Source organism: Nicotiana tabacum, chromosome 3 (assembly GCF_000715075.1).
Source record: "Nicotiana tabacum cultivar K326 chromosome 3, ASM71507v2, whole genome shotgun sequence".
NCBI classification, from domain to species: domain Eukaryota; kingdom Viridiplantae; phylum Streptophyta; class Magnoliopsida; order Solanales; family Solanaceae; genus Nicotiana; species Nicotiana tabacum.
Genome location: NC_134082.1, coordinates 130,773,858 through 130,789,915, shown reverse-complemented (window position 1 = coordinate 130,789,915; position 16,058 = coordinate 130,773,858). Strand labels below are relative to the sequence as shown.

Genomic DNA, 16,058 nt, shown 5'->3' with positions numbered 1-16,058 from the left:
AGGTAGCACGTACGTCATAAAATTAATTAAGATCCGGATACCATAATTATATATAAAAAAATATTTTACCCTAGAATTGCTCTCATATTCACGCTACTAAGATAGAACAATCAACAGGCTGTGAAGTCGCCTGCACCTGCGGCAACTTGCACTCAGTGCGATTTTGGTTTTTTTTTTTATTCATTACCGTCCGTCAAGCTATTTTTGGCAACTTGACCATTTTATATTATATTTTCGGTTATATCATTTACCATCTATTGAAAAAGGCTTTGATTCTAACAATACCCATTTAGGGCAAGACCTCCGCAACTGTGATTGGCTAGGATAAATCCTTCAACAACCCCGGGAGCGCCGCCTGTCACATGACTACAACAATTGCCGAAATCGAAGGAGACATCGACAAAGACAACCTCAATCCTTTCAGTATGCTTCTTCTACAAGATGGTCAAGACAAAGACGCGAATCATGCACCTCAGCAGCAGCAGCAACAAGTCTATTTTCTCCAATCCATCAACTCCAACATAGTCATTAGGCAACTCCCATCTCAAGGTCTTTCCTTCCAACTCTGGCCTGCCGCCACCATTCTCATCACTCTCCTTGACAACATCCGTGGCGCATCAACTCCGCTTTCCGACTTGTTCAAACGTCAAGAAAAAGAGGATTCACCCCTTCGCATTCTTGAACTGGGTTCAGGAACAGGTGTTGTAGGGATAGCTGCTGCAGCAATTCTTGGTGCTAAGATAACTGTTACTGACCTCCCTCATGTTCTGCCTAATATACAGTTCAATGTTGATGCGAACTCTAAGGTTCTGGAACAGCAGAGTGGGGTTGTTGATGTTGCGGCGCTTAGCTGGGGGGAGAGACAGGATATGGAGGCTGTTGGTAGAGATTATGACCTGATTTTGGGGTCTGATGTGGTGTACCATGATCACCTGTATGATCCTCTGATTAAAACGCTGAAGTTCTACCTGTTAGGGGGTGAAAAGAAGATAGCTTTTGTGATGGCTCATTTGAGAAGATGGAAGAAGGAATCTGTATTCTTTAAGAGAGCTAAGAAGCTTTTTGATGTCCAAATCATACATACAGAGCCTCCATCCAATGGGTCTAGGATTGGGGTGGTTGTGTACCTTTTCACGGGGAAAAGATAGCCTCAAGAGAGCCACTGTCGTCAACCAACGCTTGATGTCAGTATGAATCTTATTGTCATGTTTAACAGTGGGGTATGCGCAACAAAGAAGTAAAACGCTCTTTGCTTTTACATAGAAATACGAACAACAAAGAAAATTGTGTATCATTGCATATTAATTGAACATTCACAATCTGAGTTGGTACAAACACTGAATTCAAAGACACTCTTCATAAATAAGTTATAATAATCTCCAATACTAGCTTCAATATTTTTCAATACAGACTCACATTACACAACCTCAGATTTTACTTCAATGTTTGACGTAATATACAATGTGTATTACACATTCCTTTGCGAGAAGCACTGTCATTATTGCTTGCACGTGTGTACCCCCAGCTCGTTTCATATTTCTTGGTATACAGTCAATAATCACGCAAACACACCAGAACACTTCCAGAAACACGGAGAGCAGAAGTTTACTTTTAGGAATAATGGCGAATTAAAACTTTAAGCCGCAGAACATGTTAAACGGTACTAACAAGAAGAACTGCGATCAATGCCACACATATAGCAACCCAAAAGGCTCAGTTAATCCAAATCCAACTTCTCATTATCATCTTTTCCTCAACTGAGAGCCTCTTCCAACTGCCTTCATATTCTGTGAATCTCTAAAGCAAACAAAGTGCACAATTGTCTTACCATTAGGATAGACTGCAAAGACACTGGTCCCGATCTTCTTGTTGCAAAGAGAACACAAGCTATCACTTGTGATCTTCAAGACTGCTTTTCTTTGGTTGTACAGCTCATCTTTGACCTGTTGCGTGTACACAGCTTTACAATGAGAGACAACAAATACTAAATCACAGCTTTAGTAAACAATCTAGTCGTAGAAATTAAAATATTCCCAGGATTAATTTTTAAATTTGCATTTGCTAACATAAACTCAAACAATTGAATTGCAAAGATGATAATTGGCGATTACCATAATACAGAAAAAATAGATGGAAAAAAGAAGATGATTCACATACCAGTAAAGAAAATGTGTGTGTAATTGATTGGTATGACCACATATAAAATTTACCTGTAGGTTTTCACTTTCTCTCAAGCTTTTAATCACTGAAAAGTTCCGATACGCTTCACTGGATTTCCTCAGAAGAGGTCCAAGAAATGGAAGCAAATTCTGCATAATGCCAAAATGACTCAATACAACAGTACAACAGCAAGATGTGAAACATTCTTGCTCACGCACAGGGCAAAGCTAGAGTGAATGATTCTCCAGTTGCAATTTTAACATGTCTGGGCATGAGAGGAAGTTTACTTAAAACAAATAAACAATGTTGCATGTGCTACTCCAACAATGCGTATATGTCGAACTTTTAGAAAATCATAAAGGCTCTACTACGTAATCTTCTCATTATAACTTGATGCTGGGAGAGAGCATAAAGAAAAACTGAACCAATTCTTTTATCCCAAGAGAATCAACAAGATGCTGACACGATATATAACAGTGCATGTGGATTAGCATTAGATAGCAATTTACTTGGCATAGTTGTTTCAAACACACAATTCGATATAGTTGACCATTTGAAAGACAAATCGAAACAAACTTCACCTTTGCAGCTTTCTTAATGTGTATGTGTATTATCTCAAAGTAAATATTTAAAGGTAACATGGTTGGAAGTATCTAATATACAGTTTAACGACAGTGTCCAATCTAAAAACGATGCCTTAGGAGTTTGGGACGTGTTAACATGATTAGTACTCAGATGCAGATAGGACTATCACTCTTGAACAGATATCTTAGCTGGTGTTCTAGTGAGACATTTTTTTTTTTTTGGTTTTTGGCCAGGGATGGGGGATGTGGCATTATGATATAGCGGACACTGTCTCTAGTTTCTTTTCTGAGAGAATCACTTCTGCAAGCTAAAAACAATGCTTGTTTTCTTCAGCCAAATTTGGATTAAAATTTAGAACAACAAACTTCTTCATCTAGTTCATTATACCATCACACTGATATGGTTTTCTACCTGTAGCTTCGTATCCCTTGGCAGTAGTTTCAGAGCTTGGGCCCCATGGATCCGATCCCACCTTCTGCTCAAAAGATCAAGAACTTGATCTAGCATAATAGTAGAATCTCCTTCCTCAGCAGCATCTTCCATATCTCCATCACTCCTACCACTGTCAGTGCCACTTGGACTGAATCGAATGTCCTCGGCGCCCTCAATTTCAGCAATTTTCTTGGAGCGGCCTCCTTTTATCTTTGCTGTAGTTCCTGAACCAACTTTTGGAATCCCAGGGCTCTGAGATGATACCAGATTAGTAATTTTCTTCTCAAAATTTTTCGTTGTCTTCGTAGGATTTAGATAGATTTGCAGTAGAGTCAGGTAAATGTTTCCATATGATTTTGCTGAATGTTGTTGAAGTCCTGAATCATACACCCGATCACAATAGGACAGTGCAAGTTCAGGAACGTGAAGCTATCAATCAAACAGAGCAATTCACTTTAGTATGAAAGAACACCCACAATTCAAGCTGGTAAATACAACACAAAGAGACAACTGAAAAGACTTCAATGCCTGCCATCAAAATTCATAGAATTAGACATGTATGCTCAATAAGAAAAAAGATGACATATCCAATGCCCCATACTTGAGAAATTATACTAGCCCAATAACATAGAGAGAAAGAAAGGGTAAATGCAAATCCAATGATGTAATAAAACCATGAGAAGGTTAACATGTCTGACCAACAGGTACACCAAATAAAAGAGTGAAATGATCACACTACTGGGATTGGCTGCTAGATTAGTCAATAGATCTAACAGCAAATGTCAAGTTCATAATACAAGCCTGTAATAGTACTTATGAAGAAGAAATTGTACAGTTTAGATTTCGCGACATCTTAAGTCCCCTCGAAAGCACCAATGCATTAGATAAAAGACTCCAAAAAGAATGTTATCTGCAGTTGAGGTGGAAAAAAATACCTTGTGCACATAAATAGACAAAGCAAGTTCATGTTGATTCATTTTCCCCAACAGAACTGCACGTTCTTCATACAAAGCATCTGGTGGAAGTCTCTTCAGCAGCACCTCTGGGTTATATCCAGAGATACTCTCCAAAGCAGACAATAGCTTTTTCCTTGTCGGAGAATATGTTTTCTCATCCCACTTTTGCTGGGTATTAAGTTCAGCATACAAATCAAGAACTTCAGAGAGATAAATTTGCACCTGCAAAAAGTTACTAAGCATATTTATCATACTCACGGACACTCTCAACATTTACGTCAGAAGGATGGAATTGAAGCACAAGTTTATCCACTGATAAACAGTTCTGGATTCAAGAGAATTGTTCCCAATTTTCTCAACCCAGCTTTGAGTTGAAAGGATCCTAGAAAATATGAGCTTCTTTTCGCCATATCAAGAACCTCCAGCCTTCTTGCTTCACTTGAAACAATGTTGCTTTCATAGATTTTGTGCAATAGAAAGTACAAAGGGGAAAGAAAGAGAGAAGCTACAGAAAAGCCAGACTGATGAACAAGTGCTCTACCATTTCATTCTGCAGATTCCTGGAGATGCTATTTTCATTCATGGCAAGCATGAGTTCCAGATATGTCGCCTGCATGTTTGGAGCATGCTGTTTTAAGTAAGAGTTCACCAAGTCTGCTGGAATGTTACCAGACAAGAATAGCTCAATGGTTTGCATAGGACAACTTTCAAGAACAGGCAGTGAGAACTCCAGGACAAGCATGGGGTCTGTTGCACAAAGGGGCTGCCAAAACAGAAAGAATACAATCAGGTGTATATTCTGAATTGACATAATAACTGCATTGACGAAGGTTTGTTCCATAAACTTCCTTGCAGCCAAACTTCAACATAGCTGATCCAAACACTTTACGAGCTTCCACCTCTCAAGTAGTTAAAATCCAAAAGGAAAGAAATAAAAGTAGATAAAGATGCATACTTTGAGATATTCAATGATCATATCAGGCTTGAATTTCGTTGAAAGCTCTACAGGAATTTGCTCTGACTTGCACTCTTCTACCAATTGATGGAGAAGTTTCAGTGCTTCACGATGCATTGAGTTGCTTCTATAAAGTTCTAGCAGACAAGCATACTGGATTCTTTTCTGCAGGAACTCCTGGCATATTTTCACATCACAATAGTTGAGGGCTTTCAGAAAATCTGTAGCAGCTGAGGACTGTCCAGTTAAAAGTAGAGCTTGAAGAAGTGCAGTGTCCAGAATTGCAGCCATATCCCTAGCGACCGAAGTGATTGGAGCATGGGTTCTTCCCTAAATGGATCAAGGAAGCTACATTTTTAGATGTAAATTAGGTAACAAGTAATACAGCTAGAAAGAATTACCCCAGTACCAACGGCTCTTTGAGACACATTAGTTAAATTTCCCTGTTAAGTGGTTTCTCCATTCAGTAGACCTCAACTACAACAAGCCAGTAATTTTGCAAATAGCAGAATCAGAACTTACCTCCCTGACATTCAGAATTTTGGAAGATACAAAGGAAACAGTATTTTTCGGAATGATATAAATGATCTATAGCTTGAATAATCAATCAGAATATTTTGGACCAACTTACGTTTTTCTTTCTGATATGGTTTTCAGTATTTAAATACATCAAACACACAAACAACCAGAAAGGTACTTACACTTGGATGCAAAGAAAGGTCTATGTTAAACAGCTCAATATAATTTGGGCTGCTTGTTAAACAAGATAACCACCTGGATACAATTCCCCTGTGGAGTCTTTGGAATTTCTAGAAAGCTTTGCTCAAAAATACTGAAATACACTGCTAGTCACTTTTACCAAGAAGAGATCTGCTTAATGTCAAAACTTTGCCTTTTGATTGGGACCTTAAAAATAATTTCTCCAAAACACCGTAGATGGAAGGCATAAGATAGAAGAAAAGTTACCTTGGTTGGTTTCTTGGACCGGCTAGTTCCATAGGAAATGAAATTATCTCCTACAGCATCTGAAACCACCTCCTCAGTTCCCTCAGCTGTGGCTTTCTCAATGACACTATATCTCTTCTTCTGCAAATACTTAATCAGACCCATCAAAGTGTTATGACTCATTTTCTTGGATTCTATATCCATTTCATCAGATTCTAAGACATTCGAAGGCGTCGACTCCAAATCATCTGATAGACCAGAGGAACCTCGGGAGAGATATGGTGCATCCGCGACATCAACAAATTTCTGTGGTTCAGGTATGAAAGATGATTTCGGAACAATAATTGATGGATATAAGGCGAGCACATAAGTGATTTCTACTTGAGATGCCAGAAAATGTTCCATTGCCTCTTCATAGCTCCCATTTTCAAATAGAAAGTGCGCATATCTGTATCAAAAAATTGTTATCATTCTTCATGTAATTAGTTTCGGCACTTTCTTTTTCTTTCCTTTTTTTCCAAAGAAATAACTTATGAATCTACAAAAAAATGAAAAGAAAAAGAAAAGAGATAAGATGCAAATTTTATTTATTTTTTGATAAGGTTAAGGTGTTAATGAGATACAAGTTTTATTAAGAAACTTCTTGCCGATCAATGTTCATATTTACATTTCTTTTTCAAAACGGTGGTATCGTGCCAGTTGGTGTGCACTTTGACTAATCCAAGTTACCTTCTACCTCCTACAGGCACAAATATCGAGTAACTCTGCCCACTAAGGTTTAACTAGATGAGAAGAAATCACATGATGTTTTTTTCTCATCAAAGATCACCTAATGTTTTTTTCTTCTCTGTTGGAATTTGAACTTTTGGTCTCCAAGGGCTTTTTCCATTTCATTGACCAATAGGCTACACCTTGAGTGTTGTTTATATTTCAACTTCTACTGGAAAAAAAGGGAGAACTTGCTAGAAAATAGAGCCAGAATAGCTTCCTGGTCAAGCCAGTATGCTGTCAGTGCTTCCTACTCATGTGTGCTACACCAGATGAAGTAAAACTTTCTAGTGAACATAACATCTCACATAAGTTTATGGTAATATTATCTATGCATTATTCCTGTCCAATGGAAAAAATGTGAATTGTTATTAAAATAAGGATTAGTTTCCAATATAGCTTCTATATAGTCTAAGCTTTATCAAAAAATGCGACACATCTTGCTAGATCCCACATTATCAAACCCATTAAGAAGTCAAAGACAAAAAGTATAAACTGATATTCCAGCGAAGATAAGATAAGCAAAATCTCAAAGTTGGTGAGAATGCAACAAGGAAACAACTTGAGACAGAGGCTAAATAAACCCACAATAGTCATATGTCAAAACTCTTACACATACAGTGCCAATACACCAGAACCAAGTAAAGGTTAACTAAGCTTCCCAAGCACTAGTGTTTCAGACACTATGGCAACTAAAACTTCTCTTTCTTCTGGCACCAGTGATCTCATTGTGATAAATTAATTAGTATTTTCCTTTATCAAAAATAAATAATTTATTGAATGAAGAGGGAAGTGCAGAAGTCAGTCTTCATATGAAACATGACTTTCTACTAAAAGCACCCAATCACTAATACTAAGTGGAATACCATTAATGCACCAAAAATGTGTCCGAAAAAATTCCACTATTTAGTACAAAAGACTCTAACTCCCTCAAATGCTCCTTTGTTTCTTCCAATATGGTCCACATAAGCTCCAAAAGTGATTTCCATGCTCTACTTCTCTACCTCTTTCTCCTGAACTTCCACCTAAACAGTATGTCTTTAACACAACCAAGCATCACACGATCAACACCAAACATGTTCCATGCTACAAACGATAACCAATAGCCACAGCACAATGGAATAACAGATGGTTAACATCTGCTAGCCTTTGAAAATTTTGGCCTCAGTGATTCTCGTAGAACTTTCTACAGATGTTTTGATTTAAAGGCTTTACAATCAAGACTTCATAGCATACTTTGAACTTTCAGTTTAGACATTCAGCTTCCCTCACTAGAGCTTATTTATTTGTAACTTGTGTTAAATGTAAACATGTATGCGCTATCACATCATATAAGAAAATATTACATTTAATTAACTACGACTTAACAAGAAACTATCATTACTGAACTGCAATGTTAACATAAAAATTGGTTAAATTCCCTGGCGCGCGCACGGGGTTAGTGTGACCATGACCTAAATGGGATATTTTTTTTTGGTTCAGATTAAGTAAAACTTTCATTAATATAAACGCCAAGAAGGTTCTGAAAATGATCTAGATGAGATACTATTGCCATTGACCTAGCTCAAAATTTCCCTAAACGCAGGGTCGGGGGAATGACCTTATATGAATCGATTGCTCCTTTGCAGTTCTAAGACTTGAATCTTCTGGCGGTAGCAATTTGCACAAAGCCAAGGCTTCCTCAAAGTTTCCAGATGCTGTTAGTTGTACAATCTGCATTATAGAGAGAAGTTGGAATCACACTCGCAATTCTCTGAAATAAGAAGCAGTTTTTTCTATGACCAAGAAATACCCTGGACCCAGTGGAGTCAAACTCTCACAGTTTTTTCCAACATCCATACTGTTTCTAACACTAACATCCTCCAATCTCCATCCCCTCAGCAAAATACTAATAGTAATTGACTTAGGGCACTCCAGTGATGGTAAATCATGAAGCTAAAATACAATGGTAATAACTAAAGCCCCAGCTCTGAGGTATATATATTACAGAGTTTCACTTTGGGGGACTTCCCAAATTTAACATTGGAAACTAAATTAAATCACATTCTGATGTTTTTTCAATTAAATCAGTTGTGCAAACGAACTGCAACATTTAATTTGATCTTTTCTTTGACCACATGAATGTCATATACGAGTCAAACAAAATTCATAGACAATACTCCAAGTCAAACTATATAATATACAAGGGGATGGGGAGCATTAATATTTGGACAATATGCAGCATTTTTCTCTTTTATCTAAATTGGACAATATTCTCAGTCAACATATATTTTCGCGATTTTTTTTCATAAAACTGTAAGCTAAACTCATCATTTTTGATAAGTAAAAGTTTAAAAAATATTATTGTGGCTCATGCGGGTCTCGTAAACAACATTAATCAAGATCAGGTACAACTTGCAATATTGATTTATTTTGCAAGACTTAGGCATCCATTTGAGTGCCTAAGGCATTCTCGTCTCAGTTTAATGACAAACCTCAGTCGCTCCAAAATGAAATTTCGGTTACAAGGAGACATGAACGTGCTAGAGTTCCAATACTGGATTAGAAGCATAAGCAAGATAACTTCAACATGATATTAAACTAAAGCTTTCAGAGTAATAATTACCTGTGCACCTAGAGGAACAGGAAAAAAGCCAAAAACAGAATAATCAAGAGCAACAATAACAGCATTGTTGCTTCGAACAACACGGCGAACATTCCGAAGGACAACTGTTTGAATTAAAGGATAAGGAACACGAAGAGAACGTATCTGCAATATTCCAAAAGATCAAACTGCATTATCTTTCCAGACTATTTATACCTAAGGTTATTCGCTTATTGAAGAACAAAAAGAGCAGCTTAACAAGCTAAACGCTCAAGCTACCTCAACATGCCGTGGTAAGAGACCTATTGCATAGGGATTCTGAATAACAACAGCTGCAGGAGCCTCAGACCAACAAACCCTCCCCTCTTGAATCAACTTGCCATTTTGGTCAACTAAGACACCAATATTATCCTGAAACAACACTTAATATCATATAAGAATACACATAGTTTTCAAAGATCAGGACTTGACTCGAGAAAAGTACGAGATGATCCACAAAGGCTTCATCAACTAAGTCATACAGTAGACTATAGATTACAGTAACAGCTGTATCCAGGGAATAAGGATGGAGGGTACATCATACTATAAGAAGTAAAAGCAGATTTTCCCTGCTCCATGGATTCATTGAGGCTCTGGTAAGAAGAATTTGATAGTAACAACACTCGATGGCCCACCTTGGCCCACCTTGGCCCATCAGATCATAGTATTGTGTGCATGAGTGTTACAGAGAACTATAAGGCCAATCAACTTAATGTAATAATGACAGTGACAACATTACCTTTCCCAAAAGAAGTTCTCCTGAGGGAAGAGACACCACAAGAGGTGGGGCGATCCTCCCTGAAGGAAACACCTCAGACAATGCACCATTGGTGGTATTCAATATCATGTACTCTCTTCTAATCCCCAAGCAAATATTCTCACCACACCATGACATCGACTTGACTGTGTCAGGGACTCCGAATTCTTTCACCTCCACAAATCCCCTTCCCCCTATAGAAGATTCAGATAAGAATCACATTACAGTATCAGAACTCTTAAAGCATGAGAAAAATACTAGTCATCAATATCCAAACTGCTTTGATCAAGTAACCTGAAAGTCACCAACTGCAAGGAGAAAGAAATTACGGGCATTGATGAACTTGTGTTAAACTAAAAGTGGTAAAGAACTTATGTAATACTCCTATTTTTGGACGTCAAAAAATGTTTGTCCCATTCCATTTTTGTACAACTTTTAAACATTCAAATTATTAAACCATTTAACTTTTTCAATGTTATCTGATGTTTTCTACATCAAACTATCATGTCAACCCTTATAATAATTTTTTCCTACTTTCATTATTATAACATATAAATCAAGTTAATATTTCTATGTCCAATTAAATATTGTCATATACAATGGGACAGAAAAATACAGTAGATTTCTTTAGTAGCAAGAACAAGGAAAGCAGCTAATTCGGACCCCTAAAAATCACTCGGAAGAGGCGCAAAATGTTATCTACAGTTTGAGGGGGTATGTCTCCACTTACTGGAGGCAAAAAATAAATCAAGTGCATCCGCTTAATACATTTAACCATTATCTTTATAGTGGGAAAGCATAATTTCATATTATGTTTGTAACATCATCAAATGATCAGCCAAAGGAAAAAGCACTTCATTTCACATCTAGCAGACACTGAAGAAGTACGCATTCACTCATCCAGAATCACCAGAAAATGCATTACCATGACAACAACGTAAAATATTCAATTGATAAATATCGGAATTAAGCTTCAATTCAAGTCATTACCGTCATGTCTGAAAATACAAACTCTCTTTTGCCTACCGAAGCAAAGAAACCCTCTTTTATCATCCCATGAGTATACATTTGCACCTTTAGCCTTAGTTATCACAGCCAAAGTCTCCAAATTGGGCAACCGATGGAACGCTATGGACTCCGAGAGAGAAAGCAGAAGTTCTCGCGATACGAGAACTTCCATAGCCAGCATTTGTCTTCTGGAGAATCCATTCACACTTCTTTCAAGCACGTACCGCTCTTGATGAAGCCCTAAGGTTTGGGAGTGGAAATCGGACGGCGGAGATTGATCGGAAACCGCGGATTCCGGACCGTAAACGCGGAGCGATCCATCGGAACAGGCGATGAGCAAATTTGAGCCGTATGATTCGATGGCATCGATTTTTGTGGGACAATTATTGAGGAGTTCAAAGGAATCGTAGGCGCTGTGCACCATTCTTTTTTTGCTTCTGTCTTTCTTCTTCTTCTGATTGATTTGTCTATGATTTCAATTCGCAGTCCACATGCAACGACGTCGTCTTAGCGTTCAGACACTTGCAACCGGAGTGGTTGTTACTGTTATGCTTTGTCCCGCTCTTTTTGGATTTTGTCATAAACCCTTAACTATTTCCACACCCAAATTACCGGTAGCGGCTCTGCTCCAGTGCTAAACGGTCCAGTACATACCATCTGTCCAAAAAATATTCAAGGGTCTGGAATCTTTTTTGTTCTGGTTATATTAATAAAAGATTAAAAAATGACATCAAACAAACATGAAAGGGATATATTTACGGGAAGGTTCACCAGCCACATATATTACCGTTTGACTCAAAAGATATTGAAATCTTTTTGAGCAAATCAATCAAAGATGAAAGGGTAATCGTAGCTGAATATAATAATATCTAGAATAATAAGTAGAGAGAAGAGAGTTGCCAAGTTTCTTTTCTTCCAAAGTTTGTAAGTCTTTCCCCGGTCTCCCCCTATTACAAGGTTTTTTATCCTCTTATATACTAGAGAGGAATTCCTCTTAGTTGTAAAAACAAAAATACAAAGAATCTTTTACGGAATATTCTTAATGTCTCCCAAAGGACTTTCTCTATTGCAGCGGTCGTATTGTTTCTTCTTTTGCCCTAAGGTCGTATCCCTTGGGGCGTCGACTCGGAGATACCCGGTCGTTTGTCGTGCTCGTTGTAGGTCGTGGTCGGTCAAATTTGGACTCATACAGTTAGTCCCTTCGCTCGTCGGGGTTACGACCGGGCACATCCTCGATGAGCGGACTTCGTGCCTTCTTTGGAAGAAATTTGACCCGTTGAAAAGTTACGACGTGGTCAACGGATGATGGTCATCATATTCAGCAAAGCACCGAAGAGTGCATGCTACTGGGAAGTGACGTCAGCCTTACGTGCGTCATCATTATGCAGGTTTTCAAGGCAGGGACTGACGACTTCGCGCTTCGATTCTTGCGCTGATTTGAGGCCCACTGCCTCGATTCTGGCGCCACCCAACCCTATAAATAGGTGAAGGGTTTGATTTTTTGAAAAACTTTAGCCATTTCTCTCTTGGTAACTTCTCAATCTTCTTCACTTGTTCTTATATCCTCCTGCTTTTGTTTTCGTTCTTCACCGGAAGTTTCTTCTTTCTTACTCCCTTTGAGTTGTTATTATTTTAAACGATATTATGTCGAGGTCTCATCGTTCTAGCGAAGAGGTTCCTGAAGCCACCCCATCATCCACGGTGCCTCCTTCCGGCAGCGGAGATGTGGTGGTAGAAGAGAGTGATGGCCCTCTTACGGTGGAGGAGTTACTACCGAGGCATCCCTTGTCCCGGAGTGACTTCCTCAAAGATCCACCTCCTACCCCGAACCCCGTATTTTCTGAGATGGATCAGGTTCATCTTGATGCCCTCTATATAAAGTATGGCATCCCTCCTCACATAGAAATGGTTCCAACGAGGAGAGATTACGTTGACGTCCACAGACCTGGATACTGTGCTTTTTATGAGTATCCTTTCATGATCCGCTACACCCTTCCTCTCTTCCCCTTAGCAGAAGAATTCTGTAGATTTTACTAGATTTGCCCAACATAGCTTTCGCCATATACACTCAAGGTGCTTCTGCTTTTGACTAAGTATGCAGAGTTGGCGGAGTGTAGCGTCTCAGTCCATCACCTTTTCCACTTGTTCACGCCTGGCTTCCTCGGGGGTACCATGGTGTATTTGAGGCTTCGTGGTACGAAAGGGCTGGTGGTGGGGACGGATGACCGGGCGAGCCGTAAATTTTGACACAAGTACTTCTTTGTCAAGACTGAACACGTCGTTTCTGACTCCGCCAGATTTTTGGAGCGATGGAACGAGACTCGTAAGTGTCATCGTTCGTTATATTCCCCTCTCTTCTGTAATTACTATAACTTTTACTTACTTGCCGTTTTGCAGCTATAGGATATCCGCCTCGCCCCATTACGGGTATCAAGGATTGGGTAGCCCGCCTGTTGCCTCATGCGACAGAAACTCGGACTTGGCCCGCCTTCGTGCATCGTTATGGCACTAGAGTTTCCTCAAGTAAATGTCTTACTTACTGCTTCATTGGCCATGCGACCTTGCTTAATAATACGACCCTTTGTGATGACAGATCGGGGTGCTTCTAGGCGGAGGGCGCCAGCTCCCGCTTTTAGACAAGCCGTTGCTACTACAGACACGCGATTTATCTTGAGCGAGTCTGTTCGGGAGGGTCGTCCTCAACCTATTCATTTGGGAGATTCGTCTCGAGTTGTGGCCACGAGGGAAGAGGCTTCTTCGGTACCGGTCTCACATCCTTTGGATGAATCTTATAATGGGGACGAGCTGTTGGAGAGAAAAAGGAGGAGGCTAGAATTGGGGAAGGGCGTGGCTGCGAACGCCGACGGTAGAAGGGCGTCCTGGACAGCCCCGGTGCCCTTATTTATGGCCGATGCCATTTTATCGGGGAGATCTCCCCAAGTGGAGGGAGTTGGTCCGGGAGCCGGTTCAGTGCGCTCTGTTGAGGGTGGTGCATCGTCTAACGTCGGAGGGCCTCGTGTCGAGGGTGATGGCTCGGGTTTGGATATCGACCTAGAGTATAATGAATTTGTGGGTCGCCATACCCATGTAGAGGTTAGGATGGACGAGTCCGACCATCATGTGGTAGTCCCGAGGAACTACAACTTGCTGCTAAACAGCGAGCAGGTGGCATCGGCCCTCGCTCCTCTATGTGTCGCTCCTGAAAGAGAGATGCTTGGAGCAATGAGCAACGTGGAGTTATCTCAGAAGGTCGCTAGTATGGCCATGCAAGTAGGTGTCTTTCCTTCTCTTTTTTTGTCGTTGGATTGATGCGATAATCGTCATTTTGCATTTTGTTTCTAACTTCTGCCCTTCTCTTTTGTCAGACCCTCGTTCTGGAGGTGGAGAGAGAGCGTCGTGAGAGAAAAAGGATGGGCCTTTACGAGAAGATGTCATCCAAGTATCAGCAGTATCGTGCTAAGCATCGGGCAATGTCCGACATATATCATCACGATCCTGAGTTCCAGGTGTTTTGTGAGGGGCTCAAGCAGCGGGAGGACCAACTGGAGCGAAAGATAGAGGAGTTGAAGGAGATGGACGAGGATCTATGAAGGCGGTCGCCCGTAATAGTGAACTGAAGGCCTCTCTTAAGGCGAAGGAGGACGAGCTCGAATTGAGCCAGGGGTGACGGCCGAGAATGCCGATTTACAGCTGAAGGTGGCCGATTTCACCGCCGAGTTGAGTGCTAAGGTAGCGGAGATTGAGGGGCTCAAGGGCAAGCTAAACGTCAGCGCCGATAAGCTAGCGGCAACTATTTTTGAATCGGTATCTTTGGAGGATGCCCTCCGTATATCCAGGTCGGAATTGACTGGGGAGAGGCAAGCCTCTAGTCGCCAAGTTGCAGGGCTCGAAGGGCTTGTCAAGGAGCTGGAGACGGAGTTGGCCGCATTGAAGGGACAAATGGCCTCGCTGAGGGCGGAGGAGGCAAGTCGACGTTCTCAGCCTTCTACGTCTTGTGCCTCAACTAATCTGGCCATGCCCCATCATTTCTACGAGTTGTGGGTCCATGCAGAGGCTCGGCTTGACATGTATAAGGCTTTTCATGCGTGCAGCTCGTGAGTCATGCGGGTACGACCCCCTCACACCTGACGGGGAAGGCGTCAATTCGGATGACGCGAATCACCTTGCTTCAGATTCATGGTATGAAGATGTTTACCCCACTAGGGATGATGTGTAGTCTTAGTTTGTATTTACTTTTGTTTAGGAATTTTTGCACGGGTCGTATTGGGCCTGTTTGTAGGGGCGAATGTAAATGATATTTTGCTGTGACGTAAAATTTACTCTCGTCGGCTTGTTTGTTTGTTGTTTTTTCTTTGCATTGATTGCACATGATATTGACGCCCTTGGCTATTGGGATGTCGCTTCGACTGTCGTTGAAGTAGAATCCCATCGTAGTTCGGACGAGGTCGAACTTATATTGTCGTCGACGGCCTTATCCGTGGGGATGTTACTTCGAACTGTCGTTGAAGTAGAATCCCGTCGTGGTTCGAACGAGGTCGAACTTGAATTGTCGTCGATGGCCTTGGCAATTGGGATGTTTCTTTGAACTGTCGTCGAAGTAGAATCTCGTCGTGGTTCGAACGAGGTCAAATTGTCGTCAATGGCCTTAGCCATTGGGATGCTGCTTCGAACTATCGTCGAAGTAGAATCCCATCGTAGTTCGAACGAGGTCGAACTTAAATTGTCGTCGATGGCCTTGGACATTGGGATGTTTCTTCGAACTGTCGTCGAAGTAGAATCCCGTCGTGATTCGAACGAGGTCGAACTTGAATTATCGTCAATGGCGTTGGCCATTGGGATGTTGCTTCAAACTGTCGTCGAAGTATAATC

The 16,058-nt window shown here is 40.5% G+C and overlaps 2 protein-coding genes across 2 annotated transcripts; one reads left to right on the top strand and one right to left on the bottom strand.

Annotated features, from left to right (window-relative positions):
- The first annotated feature begins 250 nt into the window (after positions 1-250).
- LOC107777092 (uncharacterized) lies at positions 251-1,335 on the top strand. The gene has a single exon (XM_016597072.2). The coding sequence runs from the start codon at positions 363-365 to the stop codon at positions 1,146-1,148; it is 786 nt and encodes a 261-aa protein (XP_016452558.1). The 5' UTR covers positions 251-362; the 3' UTR covers positions 1,149-1,335.
- On the bottom strand, positions 1,267-11,868 carry LOC107777091 (vacuolar sorting protein 39). The gene is made up of 12 exons (XM_016597071.2): positions 11,172-11,868; positions 10,164-10,375; positions 9,665-9,796; positions 9,407-9,550; positions 8,402-8,514; positions 6,055-6,481; positions 5,089-5,418; positions 4,675-4,896; positions 4,113-4,355; positions 3,157-3,606; positions 2,211-2,309; positions 1,267-1,943 (listed from the first exon to the last, which is right to left on the bottom strand). Exons 1-12 carry the CDS (start codon positions 11,611-11,613, stop codon positions 1,743-1,745), a joined length of 3,015 nt encoding a protein of 1,004 aa, XP_016452557.1. The 5' UTR covers positions 11,614-11,868; the 3' UTR covers positions 1,267-1,742.
- Between the last annotated feature and the right edge of the window lie 4,190 nt (positions 11,869-16,058).